General features: G+C 42.3%; 1 protein-coding gene across 1 annotated transcript in view; it reads left to right on the plus strand.

Moving 5' to 3' along the window:
- Positions 1 to 5,028, plus strand: part of arap2 (ArfGAP with RhoGAP domain, ankyrin repeat and PH domain 2) — a 349,086-nt gene extending 344,058 nt beyond the window's left edge. The window contains 1 exon segment of the mRNA XM_055637821.1: positions 1,938 to 5,028. Coding sequence (XP_055493796.1) covers positions 1,938 to 2,276 — 339 coding nt within the window. The 3' untranslated portion in view covers positions 2,277 to 5,028.
- Positions 5,029 to 27,339: the final 22,311 nt, after the last annotated feature.

Consider the following 27,339-nt stretch of genomic DNA (forward strand, 5'->3'; position numbering starts at 1 on the left):
TTAACATACCTGCGGAAGTCTTTAAAGCTGATAAGAAAAGATGAGATGGCTATTTTTTTTAAGTGCCTGACTGTTTCATTTTGTTCATTTCTTTTGACAACTATTGGATTTTCTTTCCATTTAGCTTTTTATTATATTACTTTCCTATGCACCTTTTATTCCATTTTTCAACTGGCTTTATTAATAGAGAAATAAAACATAAAGTAAGTTATTCTCAGCCTTTAGTGAATTCTGTGTATGCCCCTGCTGGATGTAGACCAGTTCCGGACAACACTCCTCAGGAATGGTCCTAAGTGCTTGGAGGCTGTGTGGAGGATATTTACCAGAGCAGTACCAGAGATGAAGGACTTAATGTGCACAAAAATACTGGGGGGGGGGGGGGGGGGGGGTTGGTTCATTGGAGGCAGAGGTAGTGAGGACTTAGTTTGGTAGAGCTGTAAAACATCAATAATTTTGATAGATAAATAAAAACAAATTACTTATAATTGGAAAGGGGTTTGTAAACAGAGTACACAATTTTAAGTTGTCATTTACGCAGCAAGTTTTATGATGCATTGTCTGAAAGTAAGTAAGTAAGTTTATTGGCCAAGTATTCAGATACAAGGAATTTGGTGCTCCACCCACAAGTAACAACATGACATACAGTGACAGCTACAAATGACTCAGAAAACACTAAACATTAATAATAAGAAGACATTAATGATAAAACACCATTGATCAAGCATGTGAACCAACAAAATACCAGATCAAAGGGAGGCTACAGATGTTTGGCTGTTGAGTAGAGCAACTACTAGTGGATAAAAACGGTTTTTATGTCTGGCTGTCTAAAAACAGCAAAACAATATACATTGGATATATTCAAAAGATAAAAACATTGACCCAGGAGCAGGTGAATATGATTAAATGAATAGCGCAACTAAAGAATCATCATCAGTTCAAACTTTAGTTTAGTTTAGAGGTACAGTGCAGAAACCTGCGGCCCACCAAGTCCGCACTGACCAGCGATCCTCACACATTAAAGGGGTTGTCCCACTTAGGCGACCTAATTGCCGAGCTTAGAAGAGTTTGAAATAATGACACGTTGAAGACCTCCTTCGACTATATAGAAGACCTTCTTCGACCTCCTTCGACTATGTTGAAGACCAGCTTCGACTAGCTACGACTAGCTACGACTAACTTCGGGAAAATTGGACAACGAATAGTGGAGAGTGAAGACGACCTCCTTTGATCTCCTTCGACCTCCCTTCGACCTCCTTTCATCTTCATGAAGACTATCTACGACTACCTTCGACTCCCCTCGATTACGTACGACTCGCATGCCAACCTACTACGACATACTACGACTAAACCTACGAATAAAAAAAGTATATTTTTTCCATGGCGACCTTTTTTACTCGCTGGCATTTTTTAACATATTGAAAAAAACGCCGCGACCTAGCTGAGGCCTCGAGTATGCAGAGACCACTCTGCACTACCCTACACACACTAGAGCCAATTTTACATTCATACCAAGCCAATTAACCTACAAACCTGTACGTCTTTGGAGTGTGGGAGGAAACCAAAGATCTCGGAGCAAACCCACACAGGTCATGGGATGAATGTACAAACTCTGTACAGACAACATCCGTAGTCGGGATCGAAGCCGGGTTTTGGGCGCAGTATGTCAGCAACTCTACCGCAGCACCACCGTGCCGCCTAAACTGTAAATGAAAGCCATCACAAACTGTTAACTTCTCTCTTATGTGCATGAATTTTCTTTGCTTTTGCAACAGCATTGTGCCAGGAACCACTCTTATTACTGCGTGCAAGTGACTTGTTTGAAGTACTTAATTTGCTGCACTATCCTAATTTTGTATTTTTAATTTCTGTAGTTTAGAGAAGTTGCATTCTTCCAGAATATTGAACCCCCTCCATTAAATAATTATTTTTTGTTACAGAAGGATGCCAGGAAGTTGAATCTGAATGATCTCCTTCATCAGCCAAGCCGTGAGTATACCCATGGGAAATCACATCACTTGGCTGCCTGCCTAGAACGCTCAGGGATTTTATCTGCCAACGGACAAGAGCTAAATAAGCGCATTTTACGACCAGGTCAAGCTACTGGAGCACAAAGTGACACAAAGTTAAGACTCCGCCAAGGATTACAGTGTCCAGGTCAAGCAGAAGTGACTCTTAATAAAATGTATTTTGGAACTGATACAAAACTTCATTCAAAACTCATGCACGAGCTGAACACAGTCTTTCTAAAAAGTAATCCTCCATCAAAGCATGAATGAAGTGCGTCATCTTTTAAGATATGGATGGAGAGACCTTCTACTGTGAAGACATCATATGGATATTAAATGGAGATTTCATCAATTTAAGACATTGATAATGAGGTGACTCATAATTAGGCCACTTACATAAGTAAAAGAGCTTGGATCTACTATATATTAAAAGCCACACTGAATCGGTACAAATACTCAAAGAACAATTCTGTGGGTGCACTTGAAATCTTGTCACATGCATCATTACTAATGGTTGACTTAGATTCAGTAATATAATTTAATATTCACAGCATTTACAAAGAAGGAACGAGACTCAATTTTGCTTTTTCCTACTCAGAAATTCAATACGTGGAGGTACAGTAAATAATATTGATTGATCACAATCTGTGAACAATGATTAATTTACTTGGTGTCTTCCGTATTGGTAGTGGATTACGGTGGTGATTGTTTTTCTGCTTAGCAGTAGAATTCACCAGAGTTCCTCTTCTCCATTGTCCTATGTTATGTCAATAAAGGGATATTTCTGGTTTAATGTGCCCTACTGTAACATTATCACTGCATTGTCACTTGTAGAATACACTGCATGTATCTTAAATAAAGCAGATAACAATGGTACTGATTAATCTCTGGGGACTATCTCCCTAAAACTATGGCATGCTGATGGCACGTCCATATCTAATATGTTGGCCTGAAAACTGGAGTACTTTACAACAATAGGAATAGATATCGGAAAAAGCATAAAACTCATCAGCGATGACCTAGAAATTCATCAAATGAAAATATTTATTGATGCGTTTATTGATTCCCAAATTGCTCTTGGCAATGGCAAAGTTTAAAACTGTAGTGCATTAAAGCAGGAAACAATCAAACACCATTAAGGCAGCTGAATGAATCGAATTGCTGGGCCTGGCAGGCTAAAATGATCTGAAATTGCTCTACTTTATGCAGTTCGTTGTGCTCATAATGTTTATTGGAAATTCCATTTATTTTTCAAGCACCACTGAAACTGCAGCACCGGAACGCTCTTGCACTAGGCTTTCATTCTCCAGTGTTTTCCAATTTCCTGCACCTTTTAATATTTATTTTCCTGTCTCCTGCAGCACCAAAAAAGGCACACTAAAGCCATGTTTGATCAGCTACTGGGATTATCAGTTAATGTTGTGAAAACTATATTTTTCATTCTTCTGGTGATTGTGTTTTATTTGATTAACTCCGAAAGCAAATTTGTTAGACTAGCCAGCATTAATTTTATGACTTGCATCAGAGAACTTCTTGGCCATGGTCAAGGAAGCAAAGATAAATGTGAAATTCCTGTGTCCTTTTGACAAGCATAAGTCACATATAAAGTCATACAGTGTGGAAACAGGCCCTTCGGCCCAACTTGCCCACACCGGCCAACATGCCCAAGTTACAATAGCTACACCTGCCTGCGCTTGGTCCATATCCCTCAAAATCCATCTTATCCATGTACCTGTCTAACTGTTTCTTCAACAATGGGATAGTTCCAGCCTCAACAACCCCCTCTGTTCCATACACCTACCACCCTTTGTATGAAAAAGTTACCCCTTGGATTCCAATTAAATCTTTTCCCCTTCATCTTGAACCTATGTCCTCTGGTCCTCGATTCCCCTACTTTGGGCAAAAGACTCTGTGCATCTATCCGATCTATTCCTCTCATGATTTTGTACACCTCTACAAGATCACCCCTCATCCTCCTGCGCTCCAAGGAATAGAGCCCCAGCCTACTCAACCTCTCCCTATAGCTCACACCCTTTAGCCCTGACAACATCCTCGTAAATCTTTTCTGAACCCTTTCAAGATTGACAATATCTTTCCTATATCATGGTGCCCAGAACTGAACATAATACTCAAAATGCAGTCTCACCAAAATCTTATACAACTACAACATGACCTGCCAACTTCTATATTCAATACTCTGACTGATGAAGGGCAATGTGCCAAATATCTTTTTGACCAACTTATCTACCTGCAACTCGACCTTCAAGGAATCATGCACCTGTACTCCTAGATCCCTTTGCTCTACAACACTACCCAGAGGCCTACCATTTACTGTGTAGGTCCTGCCCTTGTTAGATTTCCCAAAATGCAACACCTCACACTTCTCTGTATTAAATTCCATCAACCATTCCTCAGCCCACCTGGCCAATTGATCCAGATCCTGCTGAAATCTTTCACAACCATCTTCACCATCTGTAAAACCACTCACTTTTGTCTCATCAGCAAACTTGCTACTCTGGCCCTGTATGTTCTCATCTAAACCATTGATGTAGATGACAAACAGTTACGGGCCCAGCACCAAACCCTGAGGCACACCACTAGTAACAGGCCTCCAGTCGGAGAAGCAACCTTTCACCATCACCCTCTGCTTCCTTCCATGGAGTCAATTTGCTACCCATTCTGCTATCTCTCCTTGGAATCCATGTAATCTAACCTTGTCTTTTGTATGCTCAATATGCTTTTGAACCATATCTGGACTATATGTGGAAATGTGATTGTTTAAGACTCAATTTTATGAGAGCTTTTATTTAAAAAAAAAGCATTTTAATGAGGATATAAGGAACTGCAGATGCTGGTTTACAAAAAAAGACACAACGTGCTGGAGTGGGTCAGGCAGCATCTCTGTGGAACGTGGATAGGTAATGTTTTCAATCAGGACACTTTCTTAGACTGATCATAGGGGGGGAACCAAAACCAGGAAGAGAGGAGGGGCTGGACAAATCCTGGCAGGTTTAAACAGATAAAGGTTTGTGGGGGGGGGGGGGGGGGGTAGAAGGAGGGAGATGGGGCTTTGGAGCCAAATTAGAGAATTCAATGTTCATACCATTTGATCAAAATTCGGTTGGGTAGGAACATTGAATTATATAATTTTAGATAACGAAATAAACCTCCACTCCCCTTTCCGCTCCCTAACTGCCCCCGTCTCCCTCCCCTCTCCCGTGTGCCACAACTGGACTCTCACCTATTTTTCCTCTTTCCCCTCCCCTTCCACCTACATTATTTCCTCTAACTTCACAATTCACAGCTCTTCAATCCTTTTGTCTCACTCCTTCTGTCTTTTCAATTCTGGCCTTTGTCCAACCATCTGCCCATTAAAAAAAAACATTCACCTGTATCAACTTATTACCTGCCAGGCTTTGGTCCCGTCCCTCCTTTCTTCCAGCTTCCATCCTCACTACAATCAGTCTGAAGAAGGGTTCTGACCCTGCATCCATGTTCTCCAGAATGCTGCCTGACCCGCTTTGCTAGTCCAGCACTTTGTATCTTTGTTTGTCTTTTGATGAGAAGATGCTAATGACTAACAGATAAAGGGGCAGAACAGGTATTGCTCAGGACTGAGATTTAGGGTGGAACAGTTGTTTATAGACTTCCTGAGATGTTGCGCATCATCAAAGATCATTGTATGTTTGTATTTGTTGCCTGATTCCCGATCAGTGCACAGTACTGTCCAAAGAGTGCGTGATCACATGAACTTGCATCCTTGTAGCTGAGGTTCTTGCACCCTAAGGTTATTCAGTCATTCACCCTGTTAAAGTTGAGAGATTCTTAATATTCTACTTGTATTCATTTCAGTAAAAGACATGTGCTGGTCCAAGATCACTCTCACCTATGCCATCCCCTTACATTCAAAATAAAGCTATTCCTTTCAAGTGCATTGTTTCCATTCCAAGATCATTACTTTGCCATTATGATTTGCCATCATGATTTGCCATCAGAACATCTCGGTTAGCACAGACAAGTTAGACTAAATGGCCTGTTTTTACAGGTTGTATGATTCTATCCCTCAGAATCATTATTAAAAATTACTGACAAATAAAGTTTGTTAAGCATAATGGTGGCACAAGACAGTACTACCACCTCTCTGATTCATGGCCTGGGGTGCTGTCTGTGTGAAGTTTATATGTTTTACCTGTGACCATTTGGGATTTTAACAGGGTGCTTGGACTTTTTTCACATTTCTTAATTTATTTTATTATATTCACTAATAAACTAAATGAAATACTTTGTTTTGCATGGTATCCAGTCAAATCATACCATAAGTACTATCATATTTAGGGCAACAGATCTTCATGGTCAGATCTAGAACCCTGCACTTACAACTGGGACTTGCAAACGGTGCCAAACTGGCGACTGTATACTGTCTCTGTACAACTGCTATACCCTTGTACTGTATCTGAGATGCTTATCTAATATGTATCTAAGTGCTTATGTATAGTGATACTTGTACTGAAGTGTATACACAAATTAATTTCACTGTAACTCGGTATATGTTTCAATAAAGTACCATACCATCATACACAAGTAAAAGAATGGATCTGTTATAGTGGATAATCAGTGGATCCTCTTCTGGGACAGTACACAAAGCGTTGCCGCACTTCGACGCCATATTGCATTTATCAAATCTCAAAACTGAAAAAAAATCATGAGTCTGATCTTGGCCAAAGGGGACATGCATGTTTTACTTCCTCATGGGTGACACTGGGTGAGTGAGGGTTTATCAATGATGTTGGGGTCGGCCTGGCCCAGCATAATGCTGTTTGTTGCTTTCATGGCCACCGCTGCTCCATGTAGCTTCTGCAAGCTGTGCTCGACATACTTGCTTACCTAGCTGTAATAAGGCCTCCACCGGCCGCCACATCTTCCTGTTCCCACGCCATGACCTACTGCTCTTGCAACCACTCTGGCCGCGGCCTTCCACAGCTGCCCCTCCACATCCTTTCGCCAAGGTTGCTGAGTCCCACTTGAGGAACTTCCCAAACCAACCTCTAGACTTCAGGCTGCTTTCGAGGGGGACGGAAGCTCACAACCTATTTATTCAGATTCACCAACTTCCCCCTCCCCCTTATAGCAACACCATCTCAACAGTAAGCCGGCAAATATTGTTATTGTAAACTGCCTCAGAAAAGGTAAGTGGCAAACATATTAAAGTGGCTTAGATAACCGTGAATGAGAGAGGGTAAAGTAGTGATAATATCAGGCATTTTGGGTACTAGACAAAATGGAGGGTTTCTGCTTCTGGAAAACTTGCTTGTCATCTTTTCCAAAAGCTGCAAGACCATGAGGATCATAGCTCCAGAAAGTCTGTGGTTTGATGTCCCGATGGCCTTTAATTGTTAATATGTATGAGATTTTGCAGAAGTACCTAGGTCCTGTTGCAAATGCATGTTTGGGATTGGTTGGGGAAATGATGGATTACAATAATGTTGCAGAGTCTTCCCACCACTAATTATGATTGGTCCAGGAGAGGGGCCTCTCCCAAGATATTTATGTGGAATAAGGTGTCTTTACATGACAAGTGTTTCCCCCAAGTGCTTTGTGTTGAAACTATGTTATGTGATATTATATGATTGCGTTAGGGAACTGTCATTCAATGTATTCTGCAGCCCTTATCAATAATATGCTTGTAGGGGTTGCCCCCATCACCCATGTATTTTTGCGCCAAGGGTCTGTAAAGGTTTAAAAGAGTGGGCGCACATAGGTGTGTGGTGATCTTCTGGGGTGTGTGTTCTATTAGCGCGAGGCTGTTGGGCTCGAGTAAGTAGAGACAAGAAACGGACCTTTGGCATTGGATTAGGTATTGTATTGGTATTTTGTAATAAAATAGAGTTGGATTTCCAGTGCTTGTATTCAGTGTTTTTCTGACCAAGACTAAGGGGGGTAAGTCTAGGAGCGGAATAACATTGGGGGCTTGTCCGCGATCTGAACGGATTGCCAAGTATAAATTTGCGGTCAGGGAATCGAGTCATGTCAGATTGCGGGAGGAGAAATCGGCGCCACGGTGCGACTTTCACATCGGTTTTCCCCGCTCCGCTAGTCTGACGACGAATCAGTCATTCACGTGCTTGTGTTTGGATTCCCGACGAGATCAATAGAAGATTAGTAGTCTGGCAAGCACTGAGGGTGAGGGTTTGAGGCCCTAGAGGGTTTGAGTCTCCGCCTAGGGGGTTTGAGGCCCGGAGGGTGGGAGTTGGGTTCAAAAGGCTCCTCTCTAGTGGGTTAAAGGTCCCACACCATTGATAAGGTGACAGCTGTTGAAATCGGAAATCTACTGAAACTGGCCCGATGTTTGAGGGTTGGTAGACCCTGAGGTTTGAGGCCCTACTCAGACTGGGATATAAATTGTGAGATATCCTCAAAGTGCTGAAGACCACTATTTAGCGGGTTGAAGGTTTGAGGCCTAGGGGGTTCCAGGCCGCGCCTGTGTGTGGTTTGTCCCAACCAGTACTGGGAACTTAATGTTAGAGTAAAATTTGGATGATATACTTTAAAATCAACACCGAGCTCGGGAAGACGCGTCTGTTATCTGGACAGTGATCTAAATATTTCGATTCAGGGCATTCATATTGAAGGCTACTGGTTATTGTAATGTATAGAGCCATTTTTGATCTTGTAAAATTGTAAAATAACTCTGTAATTGTATATAACTCCATATACCTCCTTAATTGTAATATAGCTATAGGGGGGTTGCACGGAAGGTCACTGGGTCATAGGGCTCGACGCACGGAGCCGCTAAATCCAACTGGAAGACAGCCGTCACTTCCGGTATATGTTATTAGTGCTAGAAACGCGTGCTTTCCTACCTGTTAAAAAACGCCAACATTTTGGATTCCTGCGCTGAAAAAAATTGTGGGAATCGGGGTAAGTGTGAGAGACATGTACCCAACTTCAGAATTTCAAACGTGAAGCGAAATGAAGGTAAAGAGAAATGAGAAACTGAAGGGACAACAGCAGCTAAAGTGCTTGGCAAACATTGGTAAACATTGAAAATATTGGGAATTATCGCGTTTGCTCACTGCATTTCATCAAGTAAGGCATTATTTGTGTTTTTTCTTGATTCCTTTGGTATCTAAAAATTCTCAGAAGTGATAAATCTGACTGTAAATTTTTCTTCAGATGCGTTTTCATTTTGTATGTAAAAACCCACGAGAACCATGGACGATTTAAAAAATTTATAGCCAGATTTATCACTTCTGAAACTTTTTAGATGCCAACGGAATCAAGAAAAAACACAAATAATGCCTTACTTCATGAAATGCAGTGAGCAAACGGCCAATGTTCGCCAAGCACTCTGGCTGTTGTTGTCCCTTCAGCTCTCGTTTCTATCTACCGTCATTTCTCCACACTTTTGGAATTCTGAAGTATGCTAAATGTCTCACACGCTTATCCCGATTTCCATAATTATTTACAGCGCAAAAATTGACAATTTCAGCGTGTTTTAACGGGCCTACTACACTGGAAACAATGGTAAGTGCCTACCTGCAGTACATCGTGTGTAATCCATTTGGAGTAGCGTAGCAACAGTACGGGTCATGGGTCGTGACCCGACTGCCGTGAAACCTCCCTATTGTGTGATTAATGCTGCTGTTGTAATCGTAGTTTGAATCGTGACTGTATGTTAATATAGGATGATCTAGTGTAGTTTAAAATAGCGTGATTTACTTTAGAATTGTACTGTAATCAAATGCTTATATTTATATTGCAGTGTGGTTGTGTATAATAGTCTGTAACTATATTTTTTTCTTGTTTGAGTGTAATTTTGCTTGTTTGAATCCAAGTGCTTAAGTGCAGGAGATTTGCTGCTGAAGTACGTTTGATTGTTCCGTTGAGAAGGTGGTCCCCACCTTCTCATTTTATTTACCGTTTTAAAAGCTTGTGTGATCTCTGTAATTTCTGTGTGTGAGATTTGTGTGAAAGATTCTTGGGTGCCCTGTTGAAAGCAAAGATCCTATAGCTCTGCTATAAGATCATTGGTTGAAAGGAGATAGATTGCGTGAGAGACTTGTTAGGTGTTAGGAATTTGTGTCCTTGTCCTGTGAGAGACTTACTAGTGCATTGGAAAGCTTTTGCCATTATTTTTTAGGAAACTTATTAAGTCAAGTCAAGTCAAGTCCTAGGAATATTGTGTTTAAGAGGGAAGTCTGAAGAAGGGTTTCGGCCCGAAACGTTGCCTATTTCCTTCGCTCCATAGATGCTGCTGCACCCGCTGAGTTTCTCCAGCTTTTCTGTGTAACCTAGGAATATTGTGATTGAAGTGCGAATAGCTTGAGCTATTGTTTCCATTGTAAGTAAAGGGCCGTTGCGTGATGACGTAACCGCCCGACACCGTGCGGCATCCAAATTCAGTCTGCCCGCCTCCTGCCCAGCTGATTCATGAGTATGATGTCGGGACCGGCTCCAGACCAAAGATTATAGAAGCAGCTTTAAAACTTGCAATAGAATTAAAAGATGATGAAGGGAATAAACCTCTGGATGCCTTGGAAAAAGGAATGTGGATGTGCTTACAAAGAACATAGGGAACGGGAGACTAAGGGGACTCCTGATGGAAAAGTGGCACGTAGAAATATAGTTGAGGAACACGTTGGTTGGCTTTGGTTTGGAAGGAGGAGACAAGGAATATTTGGAAGATTGGGAGAGTTTGTATTAAGAGAAGTTTGCAGCCTTCACCTTATTCCCCTTCCGCTCCCTATATGTCATCTCCACCTCCAGCACCTTATGTACCTCACAGACCTCCTGTGCCTACAGCACCTCCCACACTCCCTGCTGATAGTGATCCTGTACTATCACCTGCTCTCCAGACAGCAGCACCAGCACAGAGTTCCTTGACCTCAACAGCTCCAGCACTAACAGATATTCCAGTAGCGCTCAGTACAAGGAGCAAGACAAAGAAAATAGCACCTGTATTTTGAGAAAAAGACCGATCACCAGAACCAGTTTACGAACCTAAACCTAGGAGAATAAGACGACGAGCCAGAGAGAAAAGATATGCTTTAAAAAAGTACCGCCTTCCCCCTAGCGACGAGGATGATACACCAGAGGGTGATGTCGTCTCTGGAGACACTGAGAGTGAATCAGACATAGGAAAGATTATGCAGGCTGAACAACTTTCTCTCCGCCAGTTCCCAGTTAAGGAGATGCCTAACCCAGCCTTTGATCCGGCTAATGCAGTTGGTGCCAACAATCCTCAAACTATTGACATGTACTCCCCATGGAAACCAAATGAAATGATGGCAGTACTGAGTAAAATACCTGACAGAAAGAAATCACCAGCTTCCTTTGTGGACGGTCTCTGGACACTATGCGTGTGTATCACGCAAATTCGAGAGATTTGTGGGCTATAATACAACAGATCATAACTCTTACAGAGCATACCAGGTTCGTAGCCACTTTAGGACACCCAACTCATGAGGCACTGACCAATGTACTTGCCAATAACTGCAAGGGAAGATGCAGTTTTAACTGCCCTTGCCACTACCCTCCAAAAGCCAATAGACATCGCTAGGATTCTGGAAGTAAGACCAAAGAAAGGAGAGGGAGCAGATGAATTCGTAGAAATGTTTTCGGAACTATATATGGATCAGTCGGAAGATTTAAATTTTTCGGGATGGGGCGAATACTCCCCAATACTGCGCAATTTTGTTAAATTGTCTGCCAACTAATGTGGCTGAAGCAATCAAGACAAACAACATGGATTGGTCAGAGAATAGTGCAAGTCAAATGGCCCGTGCAGTTGGCTATCACTGGAAAGATATTAGAAAGCCAGTCGTTAAGGCAAAGAGTGAATACGTAATGAAAAGAAAGCGCCAAGATCTAATTTAGACTTATGAAATAGTCCTCAGACAAGCGCAAGGCATGATGTGCCATACTGGGCAAGGGTGCCAGAACCGGATTATCCGGGTTACCCTGATGAACCATCTCCCTTAGAACCAATTTCCCCAAGACACTGGAAAGGGAATAGAGCATTGGGACCAGACCAATGTTATACTTGCAGCAGACAAGGTCACTAGAGGAGGGAGTGCCCAACACGAAAACGACAAGAAGGAGGGGGCCAACAGAGAGAGCAGAGAGGGAACTGGATCAGGGGCAAAGAAGACAAACGCCCTTCTCTCAAAATAATCCATTCTCACGTTCCTGATTAGCTAACTTGGTGGTGAACGGATGCAAATCTGATGAAGAACCTGTACTATCATTACGAGTAGAAGGAAGGATATGCACCATTTTTGGGAGATACAGGGGCATCCATGTCATCTCTTCAATCAATTTATAACCTTCCCAAGTATAGTGAAGTTCAGAGCCTGTCCGGATTTCAGGGACAGGTTTACCAGTATCCCATCTCTAAGCCAGTCAATGTGGTGTATCGAAGCAAGGCAATAAAACATAGATTTGTAATAATGGATGGATTGCAATTTAATGGCTAGGGATTTGCTCTGCGCATTTCAATTGAAAATTGAATGCAACGACGGTGGAATAATAATAACCCCATGGGCTCCCGAAAGGCTGTGCTATTCATCAGTGACACCGCAATGGTGGTCCTTAGACTTCGAAGATGACCCTCTGCTTCATATCACATTGGCCTATGATAGAAGTGGCAAAAATAAATAATTATAATCCTTGATCAGACCTCAAGAAGGAAAAAATTGGAATGTGAATATTTTGGCATGGATAACAGGACAAGAAGGAACTGCAGAGTATGTTAAGATACCCCTGGATTTATGGAAATGAGCTACAGAGTTTGCTCCACATATAACAAGGAAGGTGAATTTTCCAGACTTGGGAGCAATGGTAAAGAAAGCAATTGATCTGGCAGATCCGAATATATATGAAGAACAGAACTTGTCTAACGAATGTACTGTTGAGTTTTATTAGACCCTGAGGACAGTTGTTGCCCAGCTACACCAGCATCTGGGGAGTGAGGTATGTGAGTATGTGGACCCACAAGTGTGGGCAGAAGACACAACTCAGGTAGGATGTGTTCGCATTTATCCCATCCAGGTAGCTCTCCAGAAAGGGGTGACACTGCCTTCGACACAGCAGTACCCATTGAAACAACAGGCAATTCCGAGTATAGACAAGCTGATTCGGGGATTGCTGGAACAAGACATATTAGTAAAGTGCCAGTCTATTTACAACACCTTAATCCTTGCAGTGCCCAAGGCAGGGATAGAAGGCCAGTACATACTGGTTCAGGACTTAAGATCTGTCAATGCAATAGTAGAACAGCTCCATGCCTTGGTGCCAAACCCAGCTCGTATTTTAGCTTTGATTCCCAGCTGAAGCGCATATTTTTTCAATTGTAGACCTGCAGCATGCCTTCTTATTACTTCTGCACCAAAACCGCCAGTATTTATTTGCCTTTACTTACAGGGGACAACAATATACGTGGACGAGACTAACTCAGGGATTTATTAATTTGCCTATCCTGTTTTCTCAAGGTCTTCAAGGGCAGTTAAGCACCTTAAGCTTTAAAAGTAAATCCACTCTAGTTCAACATGTGGACAACTTGTTGGTGGCTAGTTTAGATGAGCAGAGCAATCGTGAGGATACTCCTCAATTATTGAACCAATTTGCAAATTTCCTGTACCAAAAGAGGCAAAGCAGATGAGACTGGCTCGGCATGGGAGCTACTGCCGATCATGGATCCCTAATATTACACTAGACACCAAGGAATTGACTCCTTATACTAGCCTAGAGGACAAATTTCTGTTGTCCGAAGAAGCTCAGAAAGCTTTCTAGAATTTAAAGAGATCTTTAATGCAGGCTCCAGCACTAGGAAGGCCACTCTTTGTTAGACCCTTCCAACTTTACTGTGCCATCATTTCCGAATGTTCAACTGCAGTCCTCACCCATGGGGATAAGCACGGACCAGTGGCTTATTATTCTTCAAAGCTTGACCCAGTAGCGAGAGGATACCCAATATGCACCCAGATCTTAACAGCAATCTATAATAATCGAGACTAGGCCCAGCTGAAATTGTGTATGGACGTCCCTTAAGAACCCCGTGGAACCAAAATACCCCAAAGGTTGTCAATTTCCATCACATGTCTATGAGATGACCAACTATATTCTGACTTTAACTCGGGCACTAAGATTTGCATTGTAGGGTGCGAGCAGCATATAGTGAATTACCTCCTTTGGTTTCTTCCATTAAGGTCAAGCTTAGTGATTTTGTGATAGTGAAGAATTGGGTAAGAAAAGGTTTGGAGGCTCAGTGGGAGGGACCTTACTAGGTTCTCCTAACAACCCGAAATGCTGTTAAGATAGAAGGAAGGAATGCGTGGGTCCATCTACACCATTGCAAGAGTATTGGTGGAAGAGTTTGTGCTGCTAACTTGTTTTCTTCAAGGAATTTCTTAAGTATAGGAACATCATCCCCATCTAGAGTCAAGAGTACATCAAGCTGACGGGATGGATAAAGAGGATTCCTGCCCATACAAACTCGGGAGATGGAGACTCGTCAGTCAGGAATCATTGAACGATGCCCATGAAAACTCAGGAATTTACTTAGAGTTCTGACATAATTACTTTGCCATCATTGTTAAATTGTATAACAAGAACCATTGTCATCTTACTTTATTTGTTATCATATATGATAAAAAGAGGGGAATGATAATATCAAGCATTTTGGGTACTAAACAAAATGGAGGATTTCTGCTTCTGTAAAACCTGCTTGTCATCTTTTGCAAAAGCTGCAAGACCATGAGGATCATGGCTCCAGAAAGTCTGTGGCCTGAGAAGGGGTTGAATAGAGATTGATGTCCAGATGGCCTTTAATAGTTAATATGAATGAGATTTTGCAGAAGGAGCTAGGTCCTGTTGCAAATGCATGTTTGGGATTGGTTGGGGAAATGATGGATTACAATAATGTTGCAGAGTCTTCCTGTTGCTAATTATGATTGGTCCAGGAGAGGAGCCTCACCTTAGATGTTTACTTTACCTGGTATAATGTTTCTTTACCTAACAGAAGTGTTTTCCCCTAAGTGCTTTGTGTTGAAACTCAGGTATGTGATATATGATTGGGTTTTCAAATTGTCATTCAATGTATTCTGCAGCCCTTATCGATAATCGGCTTGTATGGGTTGCCCCCCCCCCCCCCCTTGTATTTTCACGCCAAGGGTGTGTAAAGGTAAAAAAGAGTGAGGAGCACATTGGGGTGTGCCGATCTTCTGGGGGTGTGTGTTCTATTTGTGCGAGGCTGTTGGGCTCGAGTAAGTAGAGGCAAGGATCGGACCCGCGGTATTGGATTAGGTATTGTATTGGTATTGTGCAATAAAAGAGAGTTGGATTTCCAGTGCTCGTATTCGGTGTTTGACTGAACCAGACTGAGAGGGGGGTGGTTAGGACCAGAATTACAGTAGCAAGGTGAAAAATAAGGAGAGAGGGAATGGGACTGATGGGATTGCTTTGCTAAGGAGTAAGCATGAGCAGATAGGCTAAATTAACTCCCTCTGTGTCACTATAATTTTATAAGATTATTTTGAAGTTCATAAGCATCAAACTTTTTTTTTTAATTTAAGCACAGTTATTAAAGAACAACCTGTGGGATTTTGTTTTTTTAAGTTAGTGGGGGGAGGGGGTGAAATCAAATCAAACTCAAGAAATGTGCAACTAAACAAAAAAGCACATTGTTTTCCAACAACCCAATTTTCACTGAAATCATACATTTCTGAAACAAATCCAATTTTTATGAAAATTCTAGTCTGCAGATTTAATGATGTCATTGCTTGTTTGGTCACATCACAGTCAATAAGTTCACGTATTTTTAAGGAAAGTAATTGCTTTTTGTAATCCGGTCTCAAAGCCTTCAATGGATAGCTTGCTACAGGGTAAATGTTTTCATGGGAATAAAAATAGCAACTATTTCATGCCCCGCAAATTGTTTCCATCAGCAATAAAGTGAATGACTAATTTAATCTTTAAGACTTTTAATGGTTGAGCAATTAAATTTAACCAAGAAATTCACCGCTCATCATTAAACAATACTTCAAGGTTCTTGATCAAAACGCAAAGTGCGGAAGGAACTCAGCAGGTTAGGCAGCGTCTGGGGAGGGAATAGACGAACAAGGTTTCATGTCGGGACCCGCCTCTAGTCTGACACTTTGTGCTTTGCTCAAGAATAGGTATCTGCAGTTCCTTGTGTCTCCAACTCAAGATTCTTCTTGTTCTCTGAATCATTAGGACCAAAGGCATCTGGACCCAATGACCCATTTGATGATTGAAAGCTTACTTGATTTTTGATGGTGCCATTTTTCTGCAGGTTTTACGCCATTGAGAGCTATGCTATCAGAGATGCTGTCTTTCAGATGAAACAGCTGCTTCTGTAATACCATTAAGGAAGTTTGTAAAGTCAGCCCAGTATCCTGGTCAACAATTATCTTTGCACCAATATATTTTATGAAAGCAGATTATTTTATTCAGGGCAGCATGGTGGCGCAGCAGAAGAGTTGCTGCGTTACAGCGCTTGCAGCACCAGAGACCCGGATTTGATCCTGACTACGGGTGCCGTTTGTACAGAGTTTGTACGTTCTCCCCTGGCTGTGGGTTTTCTCTGAGATCATCGATTTCCTCCCACACTCCAAAGACGTACAGGTTTGTAGGTTAAAGTGAATTTAAGGTATAAGTGTAAACTGTCCCTAGTGTGTGTTGGATACTGTTAATGTGTTGGGATGGCTGGTTGGTGTGGACTCGGTGGGCCGAAGGTCCTATTTCTGTGCTGTATCTTTAAACTAAACTAAACTGTTGTTATCATGAAAAGCAGTTTACTCTACCATATTGTGAAAAGTAAAAATTGGTACGTGAAAAGTGCCTCACCAATTGATATCCTCCTTTCTCTTTAAATGCAAAAATTCCAAAAGTTACTAACTTCTAATGGAGTAATTGGAGGAATGAATAAAAATCTGGGACTTCACTTTATGGTCAATATTTTGGTTTCACAAGTTTCCAATTTTTTTTTCTAAGACTCAAATAAATCTTCGAATTTATATTAGGCTTAACATGTGAGACATTTATTTGTTAGCCACATTGTTATACATTCCCTTATCCAATTATTAATAAGAAACAAAGCATGTAAAACAGCAAAGATGCAGAAAATCAAATATAAATTGAAAATGTTGTAATTAACAGATCAAGCAGCATCAATAGGGAAAGAACAGAGTTAATAGACAATATACAATAGATATAGGAGTAGGCCATTCAGCCCTTCAAGCCAGCACCGCCATTCAATGTGATCATGACTGATCATCCACAATCAGTACCACGTTCCTGCCATCTCCCCATATCCCCTGATTATGCTATCTTCAAGAGCCCTATCTAGCTCTCTCTTTAAAGTATCCAGAGAACTGGCCTCCTTCACCCTCTGAGGCAGAGAATTCCACAGACTCACAACTCTCTGTGTGAAAAAATGTTTCCTCATCGCCGTTCTAAATGGCTTACCCCTTATTCTTAAACTGTGGACCCTGGTTCTCGACTCCCCCAAAATTTGGGAGCATGTTTCCTGCCTCTAGCATGTTAAAACCCTTAATAATCTTATATGTTTCAATAAGGTCTCCTCTCATCCTTCTAAATTCCAGAGCATACAAGCCCAGCCGCTCCATTCTCTCAGCATATGACAGTCCCGTCATCCCGGGAATTAACCTTGTGAACCTACATTGCACTCCCTCAATAGCAAGAATGTCCTTCCTCAAATTTAGAGATCAAAACTGCACGCAATACTCCAGGTCTCACAAGGGCCCTATATAACTGCAGAAGGACCACTTTGCTCCTATACTCAACTCCTCTTGTTATGAAGGCCAACATGCCATATACTTTCTTTTTAAGTTAAGTTTTTGAGTCAAAGACCTTTGATCAGGAAAAATGATCGACTATGTAAAATATGTTTTGCTCTCTATGGATATCTTTACTTTAGATTTTAGAGATATACAGGTGGCTTAGAAACGGCCCCTCTGGCCCACTGAGACTGCGCCAACCAGCAACTACCCCGTACATTAGGACTATCCTACACACTAGGGACAATTTAACCAAAGCCAATTAACCTACACACCTGTATGTCTTTGGATTGTGGGAAGCATCAGCAGAAAACCCACACTGTCACAGGAAGAATGTACAAACTCCATACAGACAACACCTGTAGTCAGTATCAAACCCAGGTCTCTTGCGCTGTAAGGCAGCAACTCTACTACTGTGCCGCCACTATCTTGGAGAATTTTACTTCGGAGTCACGTGAGTGATTCTGTGAAGAACCCAGCTCTACTGCGCATGCGGCATTACGCACAGCTGTGCAGAACGCGGCCAGCGGGAGTCGGGCGCTCCCGCATCCAAGGACGAGAGGTAAGTACTTACCTTAATCGGGCCTTGTGGTTTTTGCTCCAGGGGGAGCAAAGTAGAGAGGCATGGTGAGCGGCCCCGTTTCGACTCCAGCGTGGAGCCGACAGTGGACGGGGAAAAAGCGCTACCCGGACCGCAAACGCTGCGGACCGCTGCAGGGAGCTGCGCTAATGCCGGTCCGCTGAACAGCTGTTTGTGCAACAGCAGCGGACCGGCGGGAAATTTAAAAACCCGACCGGCAGCCCTGCAGACTCCTGACTAGGAGAATCGCCGCCCGGGAACCGCCACAATGCCGCCTGAAAAACGGCAGGCAGCCTCTACATACAGGTAAGAGAAAAATCTTCCCAATTTACAGGTTCTACAGGAGCCAACTTCCTCCAAAACTGGAACAGGTTGGAGAAGGCAAAAATAAGTATGTCTGTCTCCCCAAGCCAGAGGAGGTCATGGAGTTCACCTCCAGGAATAAAGGGGCACTGGCTGAATGCCAAGGGAGCTGACTCCTACCCCAGTGCTATTGCACTAGCCATCTCCCTTGTCGAGGGATTGATGCAACAGCGGAGTTTGATCTATGCCTCCTCCAAATTATAGCACACCCTTTTGCTCCCTCTTTTGAGGCTAGCTAAGGAGGCCAGGGCTGGGCTGGCTTAAATGCTGGGCAGGCGGACGAGAACAGCAGTATGCCAGGGGAGCAGGATCAGGAAGAGCTACTGGGTGTCGTGGGCCACTACATGGCTCCTCCACGCGACCATCTTCCCAACAAAGCCCTGCAGGAGCAGGCCTTTCCAGAGGCAAATCCGCAGGCAGCTGGGTCAGCAGACTCGCAGACAAGCAGCGAATTCTACAGAAGGGTCAAGATGTTACCGCCTTTGCTCGTTTTTTCCACGGATTATACTCTCCCATTGCACTACCAGGGTGCTGACGCCTAAGATGTTCCCAAATTTGGGATACTCGACTGAACAATGGTGCATATAGACCTGCCCGCAACCCCAAATATATGGGGCTATGCAAACCGCTGCTGCGGGAAGAGAGGCAGCTAAACCTGTGCGCCTCATGAAGGCAGGCCATGGAACGAGCAGGACATCGCATCCAACACCCAGCTGGCAGCACCCCTCGGCATCCACCAGCGATATCAAACAAGGACTGGTGAAAGCCTGGCGACCGCTTCACATTACCCCCAAAATTCTTTTTAGACGGGGCCCAGAGCGGAGCCGTGGGAAGATGCGCCGCCCCACCAACAGCACCAGCATACCAGCAAACTACGCCTTCATGAAAAAACAACAAACATGGAGGTAGGTAGTCTGGTTCCTCCCAGTTTACACTAAACAAGGGTGTTCTACTAACTGGGGGGGGGGGGGGCATTTACACTTGTTAATAAAGCATGGGATGCTGTCACAAATAACTAAAATATACTCAACAGTATTAGAGGATAAAAACGAATTCAAATTGGGCATATTACCGCCAGTTCAGCAATGCGCCCAAAGGGCACTTTCTCCCTCTAAGAAAAGAGAAGTGAGAAGGTCAAGCTGAACTAGAAAGGCTCATTACTAAACGGATCATGGGAGTAAACATGAACCATTGGAAACTACAAAAGATGGTGAATGTAGCATCATCATTGATCTAATATCACTAAATAAATCTGTTGAGTATATATACACTTTAAGATGGAGATGGGTTTTTTGTCACTGCCAGGCATCTGATCTCCCAAGGATACCTAAGGGGAGCATTGATATGGAAGATGCTAACTATCTTATACCCATACACTAGGATCATTATAGATACCTAAAAATTTTACCTGGATAATGGATATCCCGGTTAGGGCAACCATGGGAGCATAGAGCAGTCCCTATGGTCTAACTTCTGCCCTAAAACTATTATAAATATCAAACGGCCATGAAAACATTAAGAAAACAAGCATAATCATGGCATATATTGGATGATATCCTCATATTAGGGGAAACAAAGGAATTAGCTGTGGCAGCAGTTCTAGCTACGAAACAGCTCCCTAAGCTCTGAAGTTTATCCCACGCCCAGATAAACCAGTATTGAAGCGTTAACTACCAAGGATTATCTGGGCTTCAATAATAATTCCGTCCATATGACTGTTACTTTGCCAAGGTACTTGGGTCACTATAATCAAATCATGAATGAACCCACTGAAGCTATATCACAACTAAGGTGGTGGGTAGACATCTATTTGGCATAGTTTTCAGCCCTATTATCATCACCAATCCCAATTTGGTTATTAAAAACCGATGCCAATACTTTAGGCTGGGGAGCAACTAAACTCCATATCCAGCACAGGTAACAGATGGACCAATTCACAAACATCGTTACTACACATACCGGGCATCAACTACTTGGGATTGGTGAGCGCCTATTGGGCTAAAAAACATATGCATTTCAAATGCAGCACGTACATATGTGGTTACGGATTGATAATACTATGGTGGTGGCTTATATCAACCATATGGGGAGCATAATAATCATTGTTGTGCATCAAATTGGTCAAACAAATCTGGCAATGGTGTGTCAAAAGACATTTTAACTATCAGCTGCCTATGTCCTAGGAAGCTAGAACACAGTGGGAGACACCAGGTCACGGGGTAAATTTATGATTACATTGAATAGATGTTAAACCCAAAAATATCTGCTAAAGGTATTAAGCAGTTTGAAAGCCAGATATCAATTTGGTTGCACAAGAAGGAATCACCAGTAACCTATGTATGTGACTTGGGAACCAGATTAGAGGCAGCAGCGATAGATGCCTACACGCTGGAAGGGCGAATTTCTGCTTTGCCTTCCTCCCTTCTGCCTCATCAGACGGGCACTTCGGAATACAGATGGGAGCCTCCGAGATATTGAACGTGCCCGACTGGCCTACACAGCCATGGTTCCCAGTTCATCACGACACAGTGGGCGAGTCACCTATGGATTTCCCTAGTGGACCATGGTTGCTGACTCCACCCAGTATCAGGCACAAGCCACCCATACCAGGGAAACATCAAACTCCTGGGTGCAGGGTTTGAATAGACCTTACCAGGGACTGGGATTATCCAAGGGACCACCATGTCGGCATCCCTGCGAACAGTCACTAAAAGCTAACATGGGTAAAATACTGCCACGACGCAGGGACAACATACCGAATTATTCAACCACTGACGTATTGGAGTTCCTGGAACATCTACACCATGACCAAAAGGTGAGTTACAATGCCGTAAATACAGCATGGAGCGCCTTATCTGCTTATCTAAAACAGCATGACAGCGGAGCATGGGATCCCATCCACTGAAGGTAAACTTATGAAGGGCAACTATAATATAAGCCCCAAACACCCAGGTATATACCCATGTATGGGATATTGGTGTGATATTGACATATCTCAGAGAATGGCACCAGCCAGATCCCTCAGCTTGCTTAATCTATGTTTTAAAAAACGCTCATGCTTATGGCTCTCGTACACGCTCACAGAGTCCGGTCACTCCATAAACTAGACTAGATACATGGTGATTACCCCGGACGCATCACGTTCATATTTAGGTCTGGTAAAATCTAACTCGCAGGTATTTGGGACTAGGCGAGATTATGAGTTCGGCACGAACTAGTAGGGTCGAGATCGCCTGTGTTTTCCGTGCTGTAGTCGTTATATGGCTATATGGACCAGGAACGCCCAATTCACTGGTGGGATTCCGGGCCTACCCACCAGAGTCCAGGTTGAGTGTGGTGACCCATCTACTACTATATATAGACACAACCCACAATCTTAGAGGGAGAGGAAAGCCTATGGGTCAACCACAGTAACCCAAGACGGGGTACGAGCCAAACCACTCCAAGGTGGCTCAAACAGGTACTGAAAGCTGCCGGAATAGATAATAATACATTTAATCCCATTCCACTAGGGCAGCATTGGTATCAGCGGCTGAACGAATGGACATCCCGTTTGACCACATTTTCAATACAGCAGGATGGTCAAGGGAACGACGTTCTGAACATTTTTTATTATAAACCGTTGATAAACCTGATTTAATTGCAGGAGAATATTACAAACTGCAATATTAATTTAAGCTCAGAGGAGCTCTTTATGTTGTTATTGTTAACAAATACCTTTCTGTTTCTTTTGAAAGCAGATCCACTGGTTGATTACGATAACACTTCCTCCCTCATAAACTTCGGCAGTGAGTGAAATAAAAACTGTTACACGGTTTGAAATCACAGACCTTTGAAGTCTTCACGGAATCACTCACGTGACTCCGAAGTAAAATAGTAGGATTAAACGAGTACTTACCAGTATGAAGTTTGATCTGTATTTTATGAGGAGTTACGGTGAGGTATTACGTGCCCGCCGCTCCCACCCTCATTATATAGATCAAACTAATAAACTGATGTCTCGTGATCTTTACTATCTTACTTCAAATATTGTGTCTATCCTGTGATTTCACACCGCTGCTTCGAAGTATGCCGCATGCGCAGTAGAGCTGGGTTCTTCACGTAATACCTCACCGTAACTCCTCATAAAATACAGATCAAACTTCATACTGGTAAGTACTCGTTTAATCCTACTATTAAATGTCCTGTTGGTCATCAGTAAAATTCAGCCTTTATGGAAAACTATTTAATTTGCTGTATTTTCAAGACTATCAAACACTGAAGCATTTGGAACAAATAATTTCAAATAATTCTATATTACAAAACTTGTCAACTTTTCAAAGAGTTTTTATAGCAAGTGCATTTTGAAGCAACTAGCTGATTAAGTAGTGACACCAAGTGCTGGAATAATGGGCCTGTCCTACAATCAAGTTGCCGGCAGTCGCCTGATAAACTGGCAACTGGAACGGCGACTGTCAGAGTGGAATGCACGCACACACGCACGCACGAGCGCACACACACACGAAGCCAATGTGATACAAATACACACCACGATGAACAGGAAGGTTGGCGTGATGTTTGCTGGACTGTGTGGGGTGGGAGGACCCGTTGCTCCTCCCATGCAGCAAGTGGCGCTGCACAGCACAAAGGGAGACGTTTTGTATATAGTTTATCCTGTCTGTAGACAGTGTGTGTGCAGCCTATTTGAGTTGTCTTGCTGCAAGCATTGAGTAAAGCATTAAAGACTTCTGTTGTAAATTTAAGACTAAAAATTAAAAGTTTTATGCATACCTAGAAAATGAACACGAAGGATGGCGCTGTAATTAAGACGGCTAAAACACAGTGTACGGTAAGTCCTTTAAAAGAGGGGGGAGAAGGGGGTAGAAGGAGTGGAGACAACTTTTAAGATGCCACAGCTGTGAAGCTCGGCAGACATTTAACATTACCGGACGGTCATCCTTCGTTCTGAAAAACTGCTTACGTTTTTTCCCCCAATGAGCCAATGAAATTCACTGGTCAGCACCGGCTACAACCTATGAGAACCTTCGACCTCCTGGTAACCCACTAGGATCTCCTGGCGACCCACCTACGGCACGAGAATTCTCGCCACTCTCCATGGCGGCTTCATTCTAGTTGCCGTTAATTTTCCAACATGTTGAAAAATTTGCGGCGACCATAATAAGGCCACGATTAGTTCCCAGAATGCGGGAACTTCTCACGACCATGAAGGCAACTCCCCGGCAACCACCCGCGAACTTGTGGCGACTGCATAGTCTCCTGCAGTCGCCTAAAAAGTCGCCTAAGTAGGACAGGCCCATAACTCAGTACGTTACGTTTCGGTTCGAGATCTTCTGTTTGGCCAGAACGAGTTGTGCCAATAGGTTACGTTTTATGATCCTAAAAGTATAAATCGTCGTATTCTAATTGGAAAGACTTTTAAAATAATTGAACGGCACCAGCATATTTTAGCTCTGATCTTGCTTAAGTATGCTAAGTATCAGCGTGATAATGGAATCCCCTTTAATTTTGTGAGAGGCTGTGAAACAATTGGTTGGTTTGGAGTTCTGCTTTTCTGTCAGCATCAGTTCAAACCATGACACATTCCTTGGTGGCATAATTCTACATCTACATTCACTGCAGCTTTTGATGGAAGGTATAAATGGAAATGGAGCACTGCCAACAGTGAAAGCTAACATAGACATTCAAAGTCCATTAAAAATGATGTAAATATTTTATTAAAAAAATACCTATTACTTTAAATTGATATTAAAGTTAATTCAAAACAAATATTTAAAATCAAAAGTAAAATAATTTTAAAATAATTACCTTCCTCTCTATCTCCCTCACTGGCAGGCTCAAAATCTCCACTGAAATTATAGTGGTCTCCCATTGTCCACTGGGCTGATCTGAGAGTTGCTTTGTGAACTTGGCATTGCCCTTGGCTTCCATGTGGACTCAAGTAAGTTAGTGACAGATGTGGGACCATTCAGTCAGTCTTGAGACCTGGCCACAGGTCTCAAGAACTCCTCACGACCATGAAGGCAACTCCCCAGCAACAACCCGCGAACACGTGGCGAGCATTTTGTGACCGCGTAGTCTCCTGCCGGGGAGTCGGCTTCATGGTCCTGAGGAGTTCCCGCATTCTGGGAACTAGTCGCGGCCTCATTATGGTCACCGTGAATTTTTCAACATGTTGAGTAGCGAGAATTCTCGTGCCGTAGGTGGGTTGCCAGGAGGTCGAAGGTTTTCATATGTTGTAGCCGGTGCTGACCAGTGAATCTCATTGGCTCATTGGAAAAAAAACCCATAAGCAGTAGTTTACAGAACGAAGGATAACTGACCAGTAATGTTAAATGTCCGCCGAGCTTCACAGCCGTGCAGCTCTGGCTTCTTAAAAGTTGTCTCCACTCCTTCTCCTTCCTTCTCCTTCCTTCTCCCCCCCCTCTCACCCCCTCTTTTAAAGGACTTACTGTACACTGTGCTTTAGCCATCTTAATTACAGCGCCAACCTTCCTGTTCATCGCGGTGTGTGTCTGTATCACCTTGGCTTTGCACCGTGTGAATTTCACTCAGACAGCACACCACCCACTTGCCCTGTCCCCCGCCTGTATAACAGGCTAGTGAAGGAAGCGATGTGTGTGTGTGTGTTCCACTCTGACAGTCGCCGTTCCAGTTGCCAGTTTTTCAGGCGACTGCCGGCAACTTGACAGTCGCCAGCAGTCGCCTGAAAAATTGCCGAAGTGGGACAGGCCCACTAGGGAACAGGGCATTTTGTTTTCTCATTCCCAAATTATCGCTAATTTTTGCCCAGTATTGCAAGAATTTTAAATTTGGACTGACCACACTTTTTGACATGACTTGGCAAGTTCCAAACACTGCACTGGGGACGGGAAAGGGCTTAACAGGTTTAAAGAATGACGTTTGTGATTCAAACATGTGATTAATGCTACTGGAAAAACAATTTGCTTTGAGTTGACCTTTCCCAAATGCCAATAAATCTACAAGATGTGGATTCTGAACAAGGGTCTTGACCCGAAACATTGTCAATTCCTTCTCTCCATAGATGGTGCCCCACCCACTGAGTTTCACCAGCATTTTCTGTCTACCGACAAGATGTGGGTTTGTTTATCATTAGTTTTAACTAATATAACTTAATAAATTAATTGGGAGAAGGTACACCAATATAATAAGCGATAATAAAATAGTATAAGACGATTTCTTAGCAGTTTGATGAGAGATTCCAATTGAAATGTCACTTATCCATGTTCTCCAAGAATGCTGCCTGACCCACTTAGCTACTCCAGCACTTTGTATATTTGTTTGTAAACCAACATCCGCAGTTCCTCATTTCTACACTCAGACAATTTCTGTTGGACACAAGTGAAAATGTAGTTAAGGTCAGTGTTCATTGACGAACGTGGATATGAAAAATAAGCCAAATATGTTCCAAACGTTCAATTGAATTTATGGCTTAAATATTCCCCACCTTTTACCCACAGATAATTTATGTATATAGAATAATGCAGCTATTTGGTCAGTTACCTCTGTGGCATTTTAGAATTCATACAAGATTTAATTTTGTTAGTCAGTGGCTAAATGTTAGTGATATCAATGGGTGCATTTACTGAGGCAGATGGTAGTTTTAAAACGGCTGATTAGTTATAATGACACAAATTGTTCACATTTGGTGCTTTTATATATTGTGCTCGAAAATAAGAATTTTAATTGATCAACAAATGTTTGGCAGTTAATAATAACAATGTGGCTCATTGTGTGGATTAATTGTGAGACTGGAGATTTGAATCTTATTATTGTTCTCAATGGCTTACAACATCACATTGTTAATGATTGAAATAACATTATGATTAACTACTCCATGGTGACTTTTTGAACACTGATATTGACATCCCATTTGTCATTTCATATCAGCGTCCAGCCCTGTTGTATAACAAAATGAGAAATACCAGTGAGTTTAGAATAAATGCAAGGATTGCATCAACTGTAGGAGAGCGGGCACAACTTCTCTGATCTTTGTGTGGGAAATCTGATAGAAATCCCATTCTTATTAGGTTAATAACAAATAGATGTTGATAAATGAGATGAATATAAATGTAAAAGCCAGCTGCGTTTATGTAATAGAATGCAAGCTGCCCACTCATGTAAGTAATGTTGCTAATGCCTTGTTTTAGTGAAACATGAGCAATAGCTAATTTACTTTAGACATTAAATACTGCAGAGAATTTGGTGCAAATGATACAAAATGTGCATGTCAATGATTTGTTGGGTATATTAATGGAAACAGCGTTTCCTTTGTAATGGTTCATTTAGTAACAATTTGTCAATTTTCTTACAATTGGTGATGGAAAAGTAGGAGATCACAATATTTTTGTAAATTATTTTTTAGTACGCATTTATCTAGAGCAGTCAATTGCTGCAAATCGTGTGAAATACGTTTTTTTGTAACTGCAGCAAATGATATAATTACGGTCTGATTTTGACTCCTTCACCAGCTTGTGTACTTTATATTGTTGACATTAAAAAATTAAACATTTGCACTATGAATAATGGCATGCTTGGTTACTTTTAAATATTT

This window comes from Leucoraja erinacea, chromosome 1 (genome assembly GCF_028641065.1).
Source record: "Leucoraja erinacea ecotype New England chromosome 1, Leri_hhj_1, whole genome shotgun sequence".
Taxonomy (NCBI): Eukaryota; Metazoa; Chordata; class Chondrichthyes; order Rajiformes; family Rajidae; genus Leucoraja; species Leucoraja erinaceus.